This window comes from Orcinus orca, chromosome 20 (assembly GCF_937001465.1).
Source record: "Orcinus orca chromosome 20, mOrcOrc1.1, whole genome shotgun sequence".
Classification (NCBI taxonomy): Eukaryota; Metazoa; Chordata; class Mammalia; order Artiodactyla; family Delphinidae; genus Orcinus; species Orcinus orca.
The window spans coordinates 2,065,939-2,086,442 of NC_064578.1; the positions used below are offsets into that span (position 1 = coordinate 2,065,939).

General features: G+C 49.0%; 1 protein-coding gene across 1 annotated transcript in view; it reads left to right on the forward strand.

The window, feature by feature from the left end:
- ZCCHC14 (zinc finger CCHC-type containing 14) overlaps nucleotides 1–20,504 on the forward strand; it is a 58,416-nt gene that overhangs the window by 16,563 nt on the left and 21,349 nt on the right. Inside the window, exons 2-3 of the mRNA XM_004280072.4 lie at nucleotides 9,195–9,318; nucleotides 16,488–16,561. Of these exons, the coding sequence (XP_004280120.4) occupies nucleotides 9,195–9,318; nucleotides 16,488–16,561 (198 nt within the window). The remainder of the gene's footprint in view (nucleotides 1–9,194; nucleotides 9,319–16,487; nucleotides 16,562–20,504) is intronic.

The window sequence follows — 20,504 nt, forward strand, 5'->3', positions numbered from 1 at the left end:
GCTGCAGGTATGTTAAACCTTTTGATATTATTCCACAGGTCCTGGAAGCTTTGTTCTTCTTTTTTTTTTTTTTTTCCCCCAAAATATTTCTCTCTCTCTGTGTTTTGGATTGGACGCTTTCTGCTGATCTGACTTGAAGTTCACTGACTTTTCTATTAATTCCAAACTGCTGTTAAGGCCATCCAGTGGATTTTTTATTTCAGAAATAGCACTTTTTGTTTTAGAATTTCCATTAAAATTTTTTTTGTTATTTTAGGACAATTTTTTAGAGCACTTTTAGGTTCCCAGAAAAATTGATCATGATCACCCGAAGTCCACAGTTCACGTTAGGGCTCACTCTCGGTGGTGTATACTTTATAGGTCTGGACAAATGTGTAATGACGTATATCCACTGTTACAGTGTAACAGTATTTTCACTGTCATTAAAATCCTCTGTGCTCCACCCATTCATACCCGCCCCCCCCAACCCCTGGCCACCACTGATCTTTTGACTGTCTCCATAGTTTTGCCTTTTCCAGATGTCACATGGTTGGGATCAGATGGGCTTCTTCACTTAGGAACGTGGATTTAAGCTTCCCCCACGTCTTTTCATGGCTGCAGAGCTCATTTCTCTACAGAGCTGGGTCATAGTTCATTGTCTGGAAGTTCACAGTTGATTTATCCATTCACTTACTGAAGGACATTGGTTGCTTCCTGAGTTTCCATTTTTAGAAACAGTTTCTGTTTGTCTCCTGAGATCTCCTCTTTGGTTCGTATACCATGGGCATATTTTCCCTCCCATCCTGGAGCCTCGTTACAGCAGCCGCTTCTCGCCCCTTGCCTCGGGCCCCAGCTCCGGCTCGTCTTGTGCCTGCCCTCCTTTTCTCTCTTTGTGGGTCTCGTTTTCGTTTCTTTATGTGGCCAGTAATTACGGATCGCTTCTTGGACTTTGTGTGTGAGGCGTTGTAGAAACTCTGGATTTTGTTCTGTCCTCCTGAAGGGTGTTGGCGCCCAGTTGTGTTTGTTTGGTGTAGTGGACCTGGCTGGGCTCCTCCCAGGCCCTCTCCGGTGTCCGCTGGCTGCTGCGGTCTGTGCGGCTGATTGGTCCTGGGGTGACCGCCAGGAGCCTGCCCTTGGCGCCCGGCTCAGGGCTCACGTGGAGCGTGGGCAGGAGTCATATGCAGGATTTGCCGTTCCCCTTCCAGGCACTGTCCTTTCGGGGTTTCCCTCTCGCTTTCAAGCTGCTGGAGTCCACCAGCATTCCGATCTCTGGCTTTCCGAGTTGGTGAGGCTTGGGGCCCTCCCTGAGCTTCAGCTGCTCTTCTCTCTGGTGCGGCCTAGGCCTGCTGCACAGGAACTCACCCGTGCATGTCTCACTTCCAAGCTGAGACCTCCCCCTGGTGTCTCCTGTGTTTGGTTGTGTCGGTTCATTGTTTTATATGCTTTCTCCAGAGCTTATGCTTATCTGCAAAATATTGCTCTGACTACTCAGCTGTTATTGAATGGAGAACCACCTGTGTTTTGTAATCCAAGTGTTGTGGTCAGTGTAGACCATGGGTCCAAGAAGGAGTAACGCTCCCCGAGGAAGTATAGCTGTGAAGGAGTGCTTCCCGCTTGCTGGGACTCGCGTCACTGTAAAGGGGAGGCTCTGGGCAGAGGCGGAGAAATGGGCTGGCCCGGTGCCTTGAGATTAGCGTGTCCTTTGGAGACTGCACATAAGACGCTTGCTGAGGTGTTCTGGCGCTCAGGGTGCTGAGGAGGGTCTGGTGTGTGAAAGGGCAGGCCCAGCGCCCATACGCGTGTGCCTCTCAGGTGCAGGGCCTGCTGCCATCTGCGGCTGGAGGTGCCTCTTGAATTTCTTGACCTGAGTGTCTTCTCTGATCACGCGTTGGGCCCTTTCCAGCCTGATCGTTCCCTGAGCAGCTACCTGGCCCTGAGCGGCTGAGCAGCTTGGCCGTGCTCGTAACAGGCGTCTGCTCAGGTGGCTCCTGTAGAAGCAACGCCCCAGGGCCTGTGTTACTCACGCTCTCTGGACCTTCGGTGCGTCCTCATCTGCAGCTGGGTGGCTGCTGCTCGTTTCCAGCTGCTTTGGGTGCCTGTTGTCCCCCATCCCGGATGCCCCAGTGTTCTGGACTGAACCCGTATCGTGGCTCGCACCCCGGGGGGTCGAACAGCAACCACTGGAACGTGTGCTGCTCTGCGAGGTTTATCTCTGGTGCTTGAATGTTAAATCTAGAACCAAAATGGTCAGTAGAGCCCAGTTTACTCGTTATGACTAGACTTTGACTCATGTTCTCAAAGAAAACCCCAATATTTAAGCACACTTCTGGCCAAAATGCGCACGCTAACAATATGGTGTGTAGTATGCACTTAATGTCAAAAGTCCTGAGGGTAAAAAGGACCGACTTTGGCTGTGATGTCCACGAGAAGAAACTCTACCTGAAATTGACACTGCCGTGCCGAAGACCGCAGCCCTGCATTTGAAGTGGTTTCCACGAGTACACCAGTCACACGCCTTACCTTTTTCCTAAAGGGGGAGGGGCTGCCTTCCTGAATGTATTTTACATTCAGTGTTGTCTTCAGAGTTTATTGAGATCCCACATGGCTGTGCCTTTCGAAGTTCTGGGTTTAATAATACTCCTGTGTGACCCCTTGAGTCATTCATGGTCCTCACCACTAACATTGCACCTTTCTTTCGACACCACTGGTTTTTTTTTGTTTTGTTTTGTTTTGTTTTTGCGGTACGCAGGCCTCTCACTGCTGTAGCCTCTCCCATTGTGTAGCACAGGCTCCAGACACGCAGGCTCAGCGGCCATGGCTCATGGGCCCAGCTGCTCTGCAGCATGTGGGATCTTCCCGGACCGGGGCACAAACCCATGTCCCCTGCATTGACAGGCAGACTCTCAACCACTGCGCCACCAGGGAAGCCCTCGACACCACTGTTTTTAATGCTCTCCCGCCCCTGCCTTAAATTTGCTGCCTGTTGTCTGTTCAGTTCTAGGAGAATACACCTAAGCTGTTGACATTGTTTAAAATAAACCTCTGAATGAGAGGCTGGCAGTGCGGCTGTCCAGACGAAGCCTGTCCTGCTACGCCCTGCGCCTCGGCCATGTCACCAGCTGGACGACGGTGGCCCCTGCTAGGTGTCAGGCTCCGGGCGCCTTCCCCCACCGCCAGGCTCTGGTTTAACTGCCGGCTGCCGGCTGCATGGTGGCCTGGAGTTGAATTTCTGAGCTTCCTGGTGTGCACAGTGAGGCTGGGTGCGCAGTGGGGCTGCACCGCCCTGAAGGCTGCTAGGGAAGAGCATGGCTTTCGAGCCGCTTTGCTGGAACTCATCTGGTTACGTACTTGGTACCTTGTGCTGAGATTTTTGAGTGGTAATCGTTTTTTTCTCCCTCCTTTTCTCTTTTTTAATGAGCAGAGCCCTAGGGTAAGAAATATTAAAAGCAGTGTTTTTATGTGGAAAACGGTTTTTGGTTAGCTCTGGCTTCGCTTGTCCTAAGTCAGCAAATAGCTTTCACTATTAAACTATCTATTTTCTTGTTCTGGGTTTTAGAGACACATAATCACTATTTTAGTAAAATGCTTACAAGTCACTTTTCTTTTTGATTTTATGTATTTTTTTCCCATTGACTTAGAAGTATTTAACATGTTGTTCTTTCCAGTATAGAGGTGGTACTTGGAAAACACGTTGAAAATCAGGGACTCTGTTTGTAGTTGCTGGAGTTCATGCTTGTGCTTGGAGGTCCCTGGCGTTCATGAGCTTCGGCCACGGAGGCCTTGCTGTCCAGATCTTGGAGACTCGGGGCCCCAACCCATCTGTCCCTGCTCCTGGAAGCCCTTCCTGCAGGTGTTTGCTTGGCTGGCTCCCGGTCCCACGAGGCCTCAGCTCCGCCGTCCTCCCTAGACCACGGGGTTTCCTGTCCTGCCGGTGCTGCTCAGCACCTCCGACAGCTCCCAGACCGCTCCAGGCCTGGGGCGGGCAGGACAGCCGCGCAAGGGATGAGCAGCTGTGGCTTTAGAACTTGCTTTGGTTGGACTTTTTCGTGCTGTTTGCATCTTGTAGGAAGGTGCTCTCATTTAGACTTAGTATCTTTCACTTTTTCCCTAATTCTAATAGTGATTGTTCCTTCCAGAAAAATTGAAAAACAGAAGAGTATATTTTTAATCACTCAGATAGTAAATACTATTAAAATTATGGCGTGTTTTCTTCTTTTTTCAATGCCTGTAGTGTATGTATCTACACAATTTATATATTACAAAATTCACATATCTAAGTGTGAGTGTTCTCTGTGCCTTTCATTTTCTGAAATTATTTTTTAAAGGCTACGTAATATTTAATTATATGGATGTAAATTTATTTATTTATTTGGCTGCGTTGGGTGTTCATTGCTGTGCACGGGCTTTCTCTAATTGTGGCGAAGGGGTGCGCAGGCTTCTCATTGTGGTGGCTTCTCTTGTTGCGGAGCACGGGCTGTATGTGTGAGGGCTTCCGTAGTTGTGGCTCGTGGGCTCCAGAGCTCAGGCTCAGTAGTTGTGGTTCGCGGGCTCTAGAGCGCAGGCTCAGTAGTTGTGGCTCACGGGCTTAGTTGCTCTGCGGCATGTAGGATCTTCCCAGACCAGGGCTCGAACCTGTGTCCCCTGCATTGGCAGGTGGATTCTTAACCACTGCGCCACCAGGGAAGCCCCTGGATGTAAATTTATTTACGTACTTAAATATTAATCTTGCTGGATATTTATGTCATTTTTTTTTTCGGCCGTGCTGCACGGCTTGCGGGATCTTAGTTTACCAGGGATTGAACCCACACCCTCAGCGGTGAAAGCTCGAAGTCCTGACCCCTGGACTGCCAGGGAATTCCCTATTTTTGTCCTTCTAAAGCTAAGATGAACCTTCTTGCACACAAACCTTTGTATCACTGGCTGTATTCTTAGGATAGATTCCTCCCCGCGGGATTAGTGGGTCCAAAGGTACAGATGTAATAAAAGTCTGTTACATGCACCTAATTGCTGTTGGGACACTTGCACCGATTTGCACTTGCTGGTTGGGGATGAGACTGCTCGCCTGTGACATGTGAGCATTGCTCGTAAGGGCATTTGTCTACCTGTAGTTGCAGTGCGCTGATCGCTTGTCACGGAAGAGTCCATCTGTAGGTGGAGTGTCTATTTAGAGGGGGAGGCAGCCCCCAGATTCCAGGGATGGGGATGTGGAAACCGTGGGGCTCCCTGGACCCTGGGCATGGTCAGCAGTGCAGCTTTGCGTGCTGCACTCGGGGTGCGGACAGTGGGGTCGAGCACGGACGCTGCCCCCAGATTCGAGGCCGCCCAGGGGAGCTTCTCTGCGGGACCTCGTGGGCATGTGTCGCCTCCACGTGTCCTCACAGCGCCGTGTGTTGGTACTTGAGCCTGTGTAATGGCCTTCATGGCTGGCCAGCACGTACAATGGTCATAGCAGCCGCTAACATCTCACTGAATCCTGGCTGTCTTTCCAGCACACTTAGCTACTTTAAATGCTTTTCATTTAATTCTCACAAAAACCCTACGAGCTAGGTGCAGTGGAGGAAGCTGAACGTTGCCAGACGAAGTTTTGGCCATGGTGGCATGGTCAGCAGGCTGCGGCCGCAGCTGTGGAGCCGGAGCCGTGCACGAGATGGGGTCGAGGGGCTCCCGGCTGAGGGCACAGCTGGGGCAAAGGCCTCCTGGCCATCGGTCCCACCCCCGGTGGCCGCAGTGGATGGAGTGGAGGGGAGCCGTGGGGGATGTCAGGGCCGTGACAGGAGCCAGACCCCGTGGGCCGTAGGAGAGGCCAGCTGTGAAGGTGAAACGGGAGGTGAGCTGGCCGGCAAGCACGTCAGGCGTCATTTAGAAATAGAGCCGGCTGCTTGCAGGAAAAGGGACTTTGAGCCTAATGGGAAACATCCGTCCAGGTTGAGCTGGGCTCTGTCATTGGAGAGCATCTTCTCAGCGCCTTCCCAGGAGCAGCAGAAGGCGACACTGGGAACCTAGCGAGTCTTTATTCTCGTGTCCACCAAGCTGCTGACTGGGCCCTGCTTGTGAGCCTGAGTCAGAGAGCACTTGAGCTGAACTGCATAGGTCACGTGGAGCAAATTAACTTGACCAGAAATAACCCCAAACAGCATTTCTGGGAAATGCAAGTGAAGACAGCTTTCAATGTAAACAAAGGAGCAAAGGAAAGATAAAGGCTTGGTTGGAAAAAGTGAACATTTGGAAGAGTAGGAGGAAATGCTTTGCGGAAAAAGTACCAAGGAAAACAAATATTTTTTTCCCAGTAGTTACAGTTTTAAAGAGTTTTTTTTCATGTATTTATGTCAGATGCAGTGCATACATTTCGATGGGGAACTCACAGATTTTTCCCTTTCTGTTCGTAGCCACGGCACATTGACCTACACCTTGTAGCTTTTCCTGTGAATCCAGGGAAGGAGCTCGCTGTTCTCCTCTGGGGACAGTCAGACATCTGGGCGTGGGGCCCTGGGAGCTTCACGCACAAAACAAAAGAACCACCCCAGTGTCCCGGCCGCAGTCCAGAAGTCCTGGTTGGGTTGGCGGGGTGTCGGCCTGCATTCTTTTTGTGCCCCGGGGTTCCCCGTGCAGTCAGGGCTGAGAACCCCGTGTGGGTCTGCTTCCTCTGCTTCACAAGCTGCGTTCTCTAACCGCAGTGTTAACCAGAGGGACTGGAGGGCACTTGGTCCACTCTTGCATCCACCTCCCCACAGGCTGAGTCTGGAGGATGGCGTTCTGCTCTCGCCGTTTGGGCTATTGCAGGGTGGGCAGGGGCATGTGTGTCTCTGCTTGGGGCGGAGAGGTTCCTCACTGGCCAGCAGGCCCAGTGTTTCCGTTGTTGGTTGTTGAGACAGCTCAGCCTCTCTCTTCTTAGGACCAGGACCTAGAATTACTTGCCGGGGCAGCTAAGAGAACACAGGGATTCCTAGGAGTCAGGTCAGATGCGGGGAGTCTGCTGCCGTTATGTTCAGTGTGTAGCTGAAAATAGTAACCTCCTGAGTTGTTTCCCAAAGTAATATTTACTGTTTGGAATTTAAAATCTTGCTCTTTGAGTAATTACTTGTACCTGTTAGTGCTATTATCTTATTTAATAGGAGAGAAGTTCATTTCTGGAATACTCTGACCATTGGATGATGAAAGAAACTTTGCCACACCTAAGGAAATAATCCAATTTAGTTAAATTATAAATATAAGTAACTGAAAAATGTAGCTGTCTTGATAACATCTTGGTAAATGTTGTCAAATGAATTGACGTTTTGGAGGAATACTGGTTGGGGAGGAGTTCTTTCCTCGAGCTACATAAACTTGCAGACTAACCAGACCTGCGGTGAGCTGCTGTCCTTGCGTGGGGTCCTTGCGTGTCCCCGTGCACAGCAGGAGGCCTTCCTGGCCAGAGGCTGGCAGGTCGAGCAGGCGGAGCTTGTTGCGGGCAGCCTGTGGTGTCGCTGCGGCTCCGTCTGTGCAGGGTTGGGTGTCCTGTCTCCGAGATGGCATGTACCGTCCTGCCCTGCAGGAGTGGTGCCACCTCCGCCTGCTCCAGGCCCTCTGCCTCTGCCTGATGCCCCAGGCCCGGGCTTTACAGAGCAGGGCATGGGGCTGTGCTGCCGCCCACCTGCTGTCCAGGTAACAAGGAGAACCAGGGACAGTGAAGGCCAGAGAGCTTCCTGACACGGGTCAGGGTTGGGACCAGAAAGGCATGCTCCACTTTTTCCCAGATCTTCTCCTTTGTTGTGTATGTAGCATGGTGTTTCTCCACCTTTTTTTTTAAAATTCATTCATTCATTCATTCATTTTTGGCTGCGTTGGGTCTTCGTTGCTGGGCGTGGGCTTTCTCTAGTTGCAGCGAGCGGAGGCTACTCCTTCGTTGCGGCGCGCGGCCTTCTCATTGCGGTGGCTTTTCTTGTTGTGGAGCACGGGCTCCAGCACACGGGCTTCAGTAGTTGTGGCACGTGGGCTCAGTAGTTGTGGCTCACGGGCTCTAGAGCGCAGGCTCAGTAGTTGTGGTGCACGGGCTTAGTTGCTCCACGGCATGTGGGATCTTCCCGGACCAGGGCTCGAACCCATGTCCCTTGCATTGGCAGGCGGATTCTTAACCACTGCGCCACCAGGGAAGCCCCTCTCCACCTTTTAAAACTCACCTCTTTTGATAAACTTTAAAATTTTAATTTTTCTCTACTGTCCTTTGAAATTTTGATGTACATTAAATTGTGAATATGAAGACATTAAAGCATTGGTCCTTTTTATTCTTCTAAATCCTACAAGTAGTAAATATATTTGGCTATAAAATTTTCAAATACTGGTCATTATTACAGGGAAAAAAAGAAAGTTATTGCACCCTCCCCACCCTGCCCAAGAGAGCCTCCTCTCATGTCTTGAAATCACGTACGGTTACGAGTTTGCCGTATCCTTCCGGGCCCTGACTGTTATTTACACATGGACACGTTCACTGTAACCCTAAGACGGGAGGGGGCAGGGAACACTCCTTCTGGCTTGTTTTGGACACTTGGTCTAGGTGAGCTTTCCTTATCGTGCAGAGTGGGGATCTGTGGGCAGCAGTCCTTTATTTATTGGGTCTCTATCAGTAGCTGTTTAAGGTGTTTTCAGTATCTTACTATTACAAATGCTGCAGTGAGCGTCCCACCCCACATCTTTCTCACGTGTAAGTACTTCGTATGACAGATTCCCAGAAATGGAATTGTAATTTTAGAATCTGCTTTTTAGAAATGTACCCCCCCAATACATCAAGTTGTATTCTGTTCTTTACTGGGTTTTTTTAGAGCATTTTATTATTTTTTTTCAAGATTTATAGAAGGACTGTATTAAGTTCTGCTGTGTAATTAATTTTATCGGAAACTCTATGATTTAAAGAAATAAAAAATCAGGTTGTACCTCACATATAGGTATATGATTCCTGATGGCTTGGTTAACAGTTTCTATCCAGCGAGTGAACCACTGGCACAAGACATGAACTTCCACGTTTGCTCAAACTGGGGATGTTTTTAAGTTTCAGTGGTGAGGAGTGGGTTGGTGAAATTTTTGTCTTTTGTTGGAAGTGCTTTCTAGTTGCACTAGCAATACACATTTTATAGAAAAGTTTGAAGATACAATAAACTTAAATGTCTTTTAAATAAAAATGGAAATCATTCCATATGAACTACATGGAAGAAAATAAGATGTTTCTATTTTTGTCCCCTGAGGTCACTCCCAGGACGGAGACCCCCGTCAGCAGTGTCGGTAACAGTTTGGAGAACGCCCTGCACACATCCGCGCATTCCACTGAGGAGTCGCTGCCCAAGAGGCCTGGAGGGAAGCACTCCAGAGGTGAGCGCTTGGTCTGCAGGGTCAGAGGGGAGCAGCGTCGGATGTAGGGGGAGACGTTCGCAGTGGCGTTTGGTTAAATGCTCTCAGATCTTTGGGGATGCTAGTCTTAGTAAGATGTACTGTTTTTCTAAATTCTGCAAGTTACACACGAGTGGATCTCGGCTGTAAACATCTCACATCTTGATGTTTATTAAGGGGGAAAAAGTGAAAGTTGTTGTGCCTCTCCCCGCCCCACACCGCAGTGGGTCCTGAATTGTAGGGCAGCGCCGCCCTGTAGCGCTCTGTGTAGTAACGGTATGTTCTCTCTGCACTGAGGCAGTTGCCACCAGCCACACGTGCCTTCCGAGCCTGGAAAATGTGGCTCACGCGAGTAAGGGCCTGAACTTTTAGATTTATTTCATGCAGTTGCACTAGCTCAGTGTGGACAGTGCACCTCTGGAGACGGCAGGGCACGTCTGGGAGGAGGCCGAGCTCCCTGGTTCTTGAAGGTCTGGCTTTGTGCAGCCACACTAGACACAGAGTCAGGCTGGCTGTCCCCCGGCCAGCTGTGTGGGGTTTGGGGGGCTCGCTGGGGAGAGACAGGGCTCTCTGGGCCTCCTGGTCTAGAGCCAGGCGCGGGTGCCTGGAAACGCGCTCGGTGTGTGTGTGGGGAAGATCACGCTCCTAGCAGCCCTGGGAGCGCATGGTCGGCTCACCTGTGGCTCAGCTGGAGGGTCAGTCTTTCTGAAGACACAGCAGGACCTCAGTTTCCGGGTGGGCGGTTGTCGCTCACTCGCTCCGAGGGACTTCTTCCTTGCATGTGTCGCCCAGGGAGGAGCACCTCCCGATGGGGCGTTGCTTCCTTTGTCCCCAGCCCGTCCCCGCACCTTTGGAGCCTGTGTCCTACACCCTCACAGTCTTAAGGGGAAGGCCTTTCCTTCACCATTGTGCTTTTTCCTGTAGGCACAATTATCAAGACCCCCTCGTTCCTGTTTTTTAATATAATTGCCAGTTGAACGGCTGTGTCTGTCACTCTCTTGCCGATGTGCCTGGGTGCGGGAAGGCAGATCTGTGGTAGGACCGTTATTGTCTGCACTCAGACATCACAATCCTTAGAGAATAGGCAGACCTTGCTAATTATCTGTGGTATTCTCCAGCCAGTGGTCATGGGGATGATGGTCTCCTCCGCCCAGAAATTGACCAGCAGGTAAACCTGGTTTTGTCGTTCGCACTTTCCCCGGTGCCCTGTTACTGCTCTTCGGAAAGTCTGAAGCCACTCTGAGTGTTATTAAAGTTTCTTGCTGTCTTTTCTGTATCCCACTTCTGTTGTGGGTTGTCTCTGCTTCTTAGAAGTTTTCAGTGACACAATTTAGCTTGTAAAGAGGTCAGATTTTTGTATTTCTTCAGTACTGAAGCTCAGGGGACAGCAGTAAGGACAATCTGAAACCCTGACTGCTCTTGTCAGGTGGTGTCCAAGCTCGTTACATACATTAACTCATCTGATCTTCCTAAGAACCTGTGGGGCTCAGGTATGAGCTGGTTCATTCTAACAACAGTCCCCATTTCACAGACAGGAGAACTGAGTAACAGATAAGCAGTGTTCCTAAGATAAGCTGGGATCCCAACACTTGTGTTAGAAGAGAGTAGAAAAGGAAACTCAAGTACACATGAAGTGAAAGCATTACCTTTTTCTCTGTACTATTGATTGTGAAGATTTTCAGGTACAGCCTTCCTCGGGAAGCCACTTGGAGTTTGTGGAAGCCCGCCAGGTGATGCCGCAGTCCCACAGAGCACGTTTTGTTCAGGGATTAAATAACTGCGCCCAAGGTCACGGAGCTGGAAAGTGTCGTGTTTCAGACAGCCTGTCTGACTGCAGAGCCCCTTGGCTTCCCTGGCCCTGCCGAGTGGGTTGTGGGTCTGTCCTCTCTGCCCTGGCCTCCTGTCACCCGTCTCCGCCACGGCACAGCTTCGTCCAGCACAGGTGCTGTCATCCCTGGGCCTTGACCCCCGTGTCGCTCTGCCCGCTGGGCCCTTCCCTTTGAGGTCTAGCCCCACAGCACTGCTGTGAACTGTGTCCTTTTTCCATCACTTACGGCTGCTCCTGTGCCTCGTGCGTACTAAGGCTGAATAAAACGTTTGCCTTAATACATAAGCAAGTGAATTCCTCAGGCCCCTAGGTTCAAGTGCATGTCACTAACCGTTCCAATGGAATGTGTGTTCATTTCCTACTTTTGCTACTTTAGAAATATGTTCTATCAGCTTTATGTTTTCTGGATCATGTACTGCTTTTGTTTCTATATTTATGGAGAACTAACAAATTAATGCAAGGTAGCTAGATGATAAAAAAATCAAAGAAAAATAAGTTACAGAGTTCTTAAATATAACATGACCTAAAAAGATGTAGGAAAGAGGATCAGTTTAATCAGCATAGTAGTGTATGTTTGAATTTTAAGGACAGTTAAAAGAAGCAGTGTTTTTAAAAAATTATTCCCATCAACACAGACAACTAAATGAAAGTGAGAAAGTAACTTGATATTTTAGGAACGTCATTATTCACCTGAGACTTTTAAGAATACAGGTTTTTAAGTTTTAGATGAAAACTGGATTTCAGTAATAACGATTGTAAAGCTGGAGGCATCTCAAATATTAGTCTGGTTTAGTGTCTTTAAGTATGAAGACACTGAGCACTGTTGTATACAACTCGAGAGAAGACGATGTTGTGCTGGAACATGACTGTTTCCATCTTTGCCTTTCCTCGTGAATAATACCCTCTTTACTGCGCTTTCTTTTGGCACAGTTTTGGTAATTTGTGGTTTCTTGTTATTGAGTGTACAGAATTAAGCTATTTCATAAAGATACTTTGAAATCAAGTAAAACACATAATTGGCAGAAAACTACCAACCGCCCGGTTTTTTCCAGAAGACTTTAGGGAAAATGTTCCAAAAGAGGGGCGCATTCTTGGGACATATTAAAGCCATCATCTCTAGGTGTTGTGTTCTCTCGGTGTGAGGTGGCCGGCCATCAGCTCCTGTAGATCGTTTGAAGGCCCTTGGTGGCCCTTAGGCTGTGGCGGTTTTCGCAGGAACTCCCCGGGCTGAGGTCCGGGGAGTGGTTTTCTGGTCCATCTGTGAGTCCGCCAGACCCCGCTCAGGCCTTTGGGGATGCTTGCCTGGGCTCTTACTGCGGGGCCTTTTACAGTCTCTTCTACGCACATCTCCCTCCCTCCCTCGTTTTTCAGTTACGTTAGTGTTCTGGTTTTTAAATTAGGCATTGATCCAATTATAAAAATGGTAGTTCAGTGCAATTACACATCTTAGTGAAGGCGGTGTGCTCTAACTTGTAAGATTTGAGGAGAATTCCTAGTGTACGTCGTGAATAAGAAAAGAAGAAAGGTTTGAACACACGAAATGTTAAAAGCAGACAGCACACCACCTTGCTCTTTGCATCTCTACGTGAGAGCAGGCTGGTGGCCTCGAGTCCCGGGTTCCCAGCCCTGGGTGCCCTGCCCTGAGCCTCTGCACAGTCTGGACCCCAGCGAGGCTCACGTCCTTCCCAGCCCCCTAGCGCTCTTCCCATTGCGCCCGTTCGGGCTCGGGGTCTTTCCAGTTGGTGCTAATCCTGTCTTAGGATGTGTTCTCTCCCTGCAGGTGATGGTTTGGTATCTAGCCCCTCAAGTTGACACAAGTTTGCTGGCCCTTTTCAGAAAGTACTGAGACTTCGTGTGTGACAGATGACACAGTCTGCAGGGCTCACGAGGGTGGTGGGAGGGAGGGAGGCCGCATTATCTACCAGTAGACTTTAAGTGGGTCGTCAACAAATTTATATGCGTGTAGGTAAACACTCTAAAATTATGAAACCGCATTACAGAAATTTGGCAGGTAAACTACCCATAATTCCACAACCAAACACAATTAACCGTATCATTTTTTTTTTTTTCCAGTACGTGGGCCTCTCACTGTTGTGGCCTCTCCCATTGCGGAGCACAGGCTCCGGACACGCAGGCCCAGTGGCCATGGCTCACGGGCCCAGCCGCTCCGCGGCATGTGGGATCCTCCCGGACCGGGGCACGAACCCGCGTCCCCTGCATCGGCAGGCGGACTCTCAACCACTGCGCCACCAGGGAAGCCCAACCCTATCATTTTTGATAATTTATTTTTAGTCTTTCTTTAACATTTTAAACAACTATAATCATGTTATACATACAGTTTATAATTTTTCAGGTAATATTATAAGCATTTTTCATGTTTTAATTTTTATAAACATAGTCTTTAATAGTTCCAAAATCGAGAGTATGCTTACACACCTTTGAAGCCCGCCCGGTTCAGCACCCCCCAACCGCCCCTTGTGTTAGCCACCGTCGCCACTCGCATCTGCTACAGAAGTCCGTCTGCACGATCTTTCCCACCCGCCTTGCCCCCGCCCCAGCAGGCCGTCCTCCCACCCTCAGAGCCCCGAGTGGCCACACAGTGGGCGCGGCACCAAGAGAAAAGCAGCAGAACTCGTCAGCCGGCCGTGTGTCTGGTCCAGAGCCATGCTGGCAGTGCCGGGGCCGCTGCAGCTGCCTGCAGAGGGCCGATGGCGCGGACACAGAACACCGCGTCAGGTGGGCTGGTGATTCTGAAGAGGTCTCACAAGCATTTCAGTCCTGTGGTCCAAAATGCCTCTTTTATTTGAAAACAGCTGAGTAACATTCATCTGCTTTTCACATTTTCCTGTCCAGATATGAGTCACTTCCCGCTTTCAGTCCAGTTGGGGTTTTTTTCTTTTTTTTCATAAATCCTCATACTCAGTCCTGGAACTTTTAGGTACACGTTGGTGTTCTGTGGCCTGGGAAAATGCCGAATAACATTTTTCTGTATTCATTGACTTTGTATATTCTGTTGTTTAAAAAAGTAAAGGATCTGGATTAGGGTGAGGTCATTGTGGGTAAGTTTTTAAAAATAGTGATTGGGAAAACATAAGAGCTGTTTATTTGCTGACAATCTGACTGGGGAAGTCAGACAGGAACAGTGAGTAGTTTCACTGAGTGAGGTCGGGCAGTGCACAGCTGCTAAATGTAGTGTTTTCTTTGTTTTGCCAGAAAGGAAGAAAACATTCTTATTTTTTTTTTTAGAGTAATTCCTTCCTGTGAGCTATTTTAAGCTAAAACTACTCTAAACCAAATGGTTTCTAGTGTCTCCCAAGATCCATATCAACCCCGATGCAACTTTATAAAATTAGGGAGACTCGTGAGGAAAGTTGAGGGCGTGAAAGCGCTTTTCCCCAACAGGCCTTAACCTCTGCGAGTGCGAGAACCCATGGACGGTGCTGATCGCTGTGTGCCCAGCCCTTGGAACACAGCCCGGGACACAGCAGGAGCTTTGTAAGACGAGTTGGTGAATGAACAGTTGTTGGTTTAGGGCAGGGATTGGCACCCTTTTTTCTGCAAAGATCCAGAAAGTCAGTATTTCTGGCTCTGGGAAGCGTGCGGAGTCTGGCACCGCCGCCGGGCTCTGCCGTCGCGGGGTGGAGAGCACCCATTGACGGTACGTCGGCCCACGGCGTGGCTGTGTGCCCCGGAGCCTGTTTACACAGGCAGACAGGCCGAGGGCAGCCTGCAGCCTGCCTGCCCCTCGCTTAGAACAGTGCCGCCCAGTAGAGCTCCCTGGGATGACTGGGCTTCTGTGTCTGCTGCAGTATGGTAGCTGCTAGCCACGTGTGGGAACGCTTAAAATGCGGTTAGTGCAACCGAGGAGTGAGATTTTTAATTTTACTCAATTGTAATTAGTACCAACTTAAGTGGTCCCGTGTGGTCAGTGGCTGCAGCAGTGGGCAGTGCAGGGTTAGAACCTTCCCCAAAGCCCGGTGCACAGAGCTGCTCGCTGCTCTCTGGGGTTCTCATACGTGTTAGGGGAGGAGAGAGTTCTGTGGCCAAAGAAATTGAGGAATTGTGGTTTAAAAATGTAGATTTATTTGTTGCAGGACTTCTCAGAGCCTTTAATATGCTAATGTACATGGGCATCCTACAAAAAGGAGTTTCTCAGATTTTCCCTCCAAACTTTTGAGCACAAAGCTTTCTGGGGGTGGCCCGGAGAAAACTATGGAAGGTATGGCCGACCAGGAGATGGGGTGTCTGCAGAAAGTGTAACTTAATAGCTTTAATAAGTTATGTTGAGTGTGTCATGCTAGACATGTTTTGAAGCTTTGTAGAAATCCCCATAGTGCACAGCCAAGGGACCTCTGGAAATGTTGGTGAAAAATAGTGCAAGAAGGCGCGTGTGCTGTTCAGAAAGTAAAGCCTCCCTCATTTGCCAGGGTCTTTGCATAAGAGCTGACTGCCCGTGTGCCTGCCCAAGGTTCATAAGCTTGAAGAATCAGTTAACTCGGTACTTGAGAAACTTTAGTATTTGAATCAGAAATAGGACATACGTACCTTAATGTGGTTTGGGAGTTTGGAAACTACATCATGTTTGATAAGTGCTGTTTTATTTTCAACAAATATTTATGCTCAGATATTTGCATCTTAAAGCTTAAGGGCTTAGAAGCTTAATTGTATCATTTTCTTTTTGGAGGAGAAAAAAATGCACCCTTGCGTGTGAAAAGGGAGGTATGCAGAGGTGATGGCTTTGGAACTCTAACGGTGACGACCTTTTCTCATCCCTGTCCACCTGTGCAACTGCGGCCTCTGCCCGTCCTTGCTCTGTTTTGCAGAGGCAGTGCTGGGGGTCTGCAGGGTCTCCTCCGCAGCTGCTCTCCTCACACCTCCAGCCTGGCTTTGTCCTAGAAGGAGGAGATGAGGAGATGCCAGTGAGAGGTTCTGGGCAGCTGTGTCTCTAAATAATCACTGTGGAAAACGTTGAGCATTAGTTTTTCAGAAATGAGAACAGATCATAACTAATCTTCAGTTATAATTATGGCCTGTGCCCTTGTGCATTTTCAAGCACCGATCTCTTTCTTTTCTATGATTTGTTTTTATTTTTTGCCTGTTTTTTCTGTGTCACTTTCAACTTCGCCCTCCATTCCCACGCGAGCAGCCTCCTCGTTCCTGGCGAGCTCACCCACCACGGAGGAGACGGGGCCGGGTGTTGGGAGCCGTACTGTGAAAAGTTGCTAATGTATCGATGCAAACTAATCATATGTACTTCAAGCTCTTACTTCATTTTTATAATTTTGTTTGTTGTTGTTTTGTTTTGTTTTGTTTACCTTTACAGTGAGTGTTGAAAAGATAGACCTGAAGGGATTATCACACAAAAAAAATGAAAGAAATGTTGAATGTTCCTTTGAGGTAAGATGCTAAGTTTTTTTTTCCTTTTCTCCTCTAAGGGATAGGAAGGAAACATTTACCATGAAGTGGTACTTTTATGTCTCTAAATAAAAGACGAGTCTTTTGCAAAGCACTGTGCCACTGCTGCGGGAGACAGAAGTGGGGACTGGGCCCTGTGGGTGGACCGTCTCCACGGTGGGCTTGTTGGGCCTGGGGGGCTGCTCCCCCTGGACCTCAGCAGGCTCCACGAGGGGGAGGGGCTGGGCTCGGCCACAGCCTGGAGTGCGCAGTCCTGTTGTGTTCCTGTTCGCCGTGTGACCGAGGACAATGCCGGACTTCTCTGTGCCCCAGCACCTCCATTCAGTCGAACAGGATGGAGTTTGGGGGAGAATTAAATGCGACAGTTCATTCAAAGCACTCAGTACAGGGTCTGCATATAGTAAGTGGCTGCAAAGATGAGCTGTTGTTCTTCTGTGCCTCCTGGATGACAGAAACTCCTTGGTGTGTGTGGGGAACATTCTCTAGACTGACATGCTCAGCTGCTGGTGGCTGGTCACCAGAGTTGGCTAAAGTAGAGAATTGTGAAAATTGAGGCATACTGTTTATTAGAATCTCAGATCTACGATAACAGTGGCTTAAACAACATCGGAGTGTACAAGGAGTCGGCCCTGGGGCTGGAATGGCATCTGTGTTCCGTAAAATACGTAGGGAGCCAGGTTCCCTCCAGCTGACTGCTTTGACATCTCTAGGAGGTGGCCCTTAGCCTCATGGTCCAAGATGGCAGCTAGGACTCCAGCCCTCACGTTTTCATTCCAGGCAACAGGACATGGGATGAAGAGGAGAGTGAAAGGTTACTTTTACCTCTTTTTCATGGAGCATTCTTAAAAACAGCCACTAGAGGGACTTCTTTGGCAGTCCAGTGGTTAGAGCTGCTCGCTTCCACTGCCAGGAGCGCGGGTTCGATCCCTGGTCGGGGAACTAAGATCCCAAATGCCGCGAGGCGTGGCAAAAAAAAAGCCACTAGACACTTCCACTTATGTCTTACTGGCCAGACTGAGTTTCCTGGTCCCGCTTAGCTGCGTGTGCGTGGCTGGCTGTGTCACCAGGGTTCTGTTACTACCCCATTGTTGTGCGAGGTTCTCCTTTGACCACATGCATCGTAGGAAACTGATTGATCAGTAAAGCTGGAAGCAGATTTTCCTTGAGAGTGTTCTCAGGCATAGCAGCTTCTGGTTAGTGTCTAGTGCTTACACTGTGGAGCTTACTAACCTTTCCAAGAGCGTAGCTACATCAGAATACTTCAGGTACTTTTAATACCACAAGGATAAAACCCTCATTTGATTTGGGAAGTCCTGCATCGTGCAAATCACTTGTCACTCCACAGATGTATGGGAAAGGCTTCCCTTCGGTTTTGGAGGTGGTCAGAGCTTGCGACCAGCAGCCAAGCGTCAGCGACCAGAGAACCTCAGGACCCCAGCATCTTCAAGGCCTGCTGGGGCTGGGGAGCCCAGCGAGGCCCTGAAACGCTGGGTGTGTTGGCTCCTCTCCTCTGCAGTCAGCCTCTGGCTGGCGGATATCGCCTGAGGGGCTGGTGGCGGGCGTGGTCCCGGTGCACAGGGCCTGCGTGTGTGGGAACTGCTGAGCGTCAAGCCCTTCAGGTCCCACTCAGAGCCCTTCAGGTCCCACTCAGAGCCCTTCAGGTCCCACTCACAGCCCTTCAGATCCCACTCACAGCCCTTCAGATCCCACTCACAGCCCTTCAGGTCCCACTCACAGCCCTTCAGATCCCACTCACAGCCCGTCTGATCAAACTGGGCTTGGACTCGGCCCCAGTCCACAGCCTCTCTGCAAAGAAATGAGCCTTGGCAGGGTAGACACTTGGCCTCTCGTGGCCTTTCCCCAGAGGAGGGCCTTGTGATCAGGGTGGGGAGGCGGCAGGCTGGCAGGATAGGGTGCCGTGAGTCTTCTGAAAGCAGAGCGGACAGCTGGGTTGAAGTTCAGTTTAAGACGCTTCGAACCCCAAATGGTTAAGCTGAATGAAGTGTTTTGGTACTTAAAGAAAAAGGTTTGGTTATCGGAAAAGCTTGCTTTTCCTGATGCGATAACTGATAAAAGGATTCTTGTGTTTAGGAAAGTGATAATCCTTCACTAGCCAGCAGTCCGACTCATTTTCTTTTGGGATACTAACTTGATATGCCCTAAGGGATTTACTGCCCACACTACATTTGTTGATGGTAATTTGAGGCACAAAGGAAAGATACAAGGAAGATTTAAAAAAAACACAACCATCTTTATAAAGCACACCGTTCATTTGCGCAGCTTAAACTGTGTGCTTGTTCTCTGCAGGTGAGTTGCACTCTCCTACTCGTAAATAAGTGGCTGCTTGTAGGATACGAATGTGTGATATGCATGTGCTTAGGTTTGGGACTCCTGTCACACTCGAAAAGTGAAGCGCCTTGTAGTTACATAGCTTCGGGCGTTTAACCGCCGTCTCTCTAGCTCGTTGTGGTCAGGACTACAGTTCTGTAAGAGAGAGAACCTGTGGACAGTGGGAGAACATCATTCCATGTACCTTTAAACTTACAAACTTTCTGTCATCTTACATGACCACCCGGCAAAAGTAAGTCCCAGTAGCATTTTTCTGTTTTAGAAATCAACAAGACGAGGGGCTTCTCTGGTGGCGCAGTGGTTGAGAATCCGCCTGCCAATGCAGGGGACACGGGTTCGAGCCCTGGTCTGGGAAGATCCCACATTGCCGCGGAGCAACTGGGCCTGTGAGCCACAACTGCTGAGCCTTTGCGTCTGGAGCCTGTGCTCCGCAACAAGAGAGGCCACGACAGTGAGAGGCCCGCGCACCGCGATGAAGAGTGGTCCCCACTCGCCGCAACTAGAGAAAGCCTTCTCACAGAAACGAAGACCCAACACAGCCAAAAATAAATAAATAAATTTCAAAGAAAAAAAAATCAATAAGACGATTCTAAAATTTATATGGAGGGAATTCCCTGGTGGTCCAGTGGTTAGGACTCCGCGCTTTCACTGCCGAGGGCACGGGTCCAGTCCTTGGTCAGGGAGTTAAGATTCCTCAAGCCTCACAGCGCAGCCTGAGTAAATAAATAAATAGTAAATAAAATAAAATAAAGTTTATATGGAGAACACTATAGAGCAGTCCAAACAATTCTGAAACGAAGAAAACACTGGAAGACTCACGGTACCCGATTTCAGCACCTGTGTTAAAGGTGCTGCTGAGAGGGAGGAGACGCCGTGCCCCGGGGCAGTGGGGCCCGAGCTAGACCCACATGTAAAGCGCTCAGTTGGTTGTTTTGAAGACTTTAGGAGAATATCCTTGGTGGCATTTTTAAAGACTAGACGGTTTTAAAATTTTCTAATTGACTTTCTTCTTTACACCTCTGATGCGATAGATTTCACATAACATAAAATTCATCCATTTAAACTGTTCAGTGGCTTTTTTTAATTTATTCAGAATTTTGTAACCATCACCTCGATTTAATTTTAATATTTCCATCATCCCAGGAAGAAGCCCCATACCCATTAGCAGTCATTCCCCACTTCTCCTCCCCAAGTCCCTGGCAAATACTAACCTACTTTCTGCCTCAGTGGATTTGCCTATGCTGAATATTTCACATAAATGGAATCATACAATATGTGATCCTTCGTGATTGGTTTCTTTCATGCAAATAATGTTTTCAAGGCTTCTCTATGTTATATCATGTATTCGTGCTTCCCTTTTTTATGGCTGAGTGAAATTCCACCGTGTGGATGGACCACATTTAGTTCATCCACTCAGCAGTTAGTTGATGCACTTCTGGGTTGTTTCCACTTTTTGCCTCTTATGAGTAATGCTGCTATGAACATTTATGTACAAGTTTTTGTGTGGACAAGTGCTTCCATTTCTCTTGGATACACACCTAGGACTGGAATTACTGGGTTGCAGATATTTTCTTCC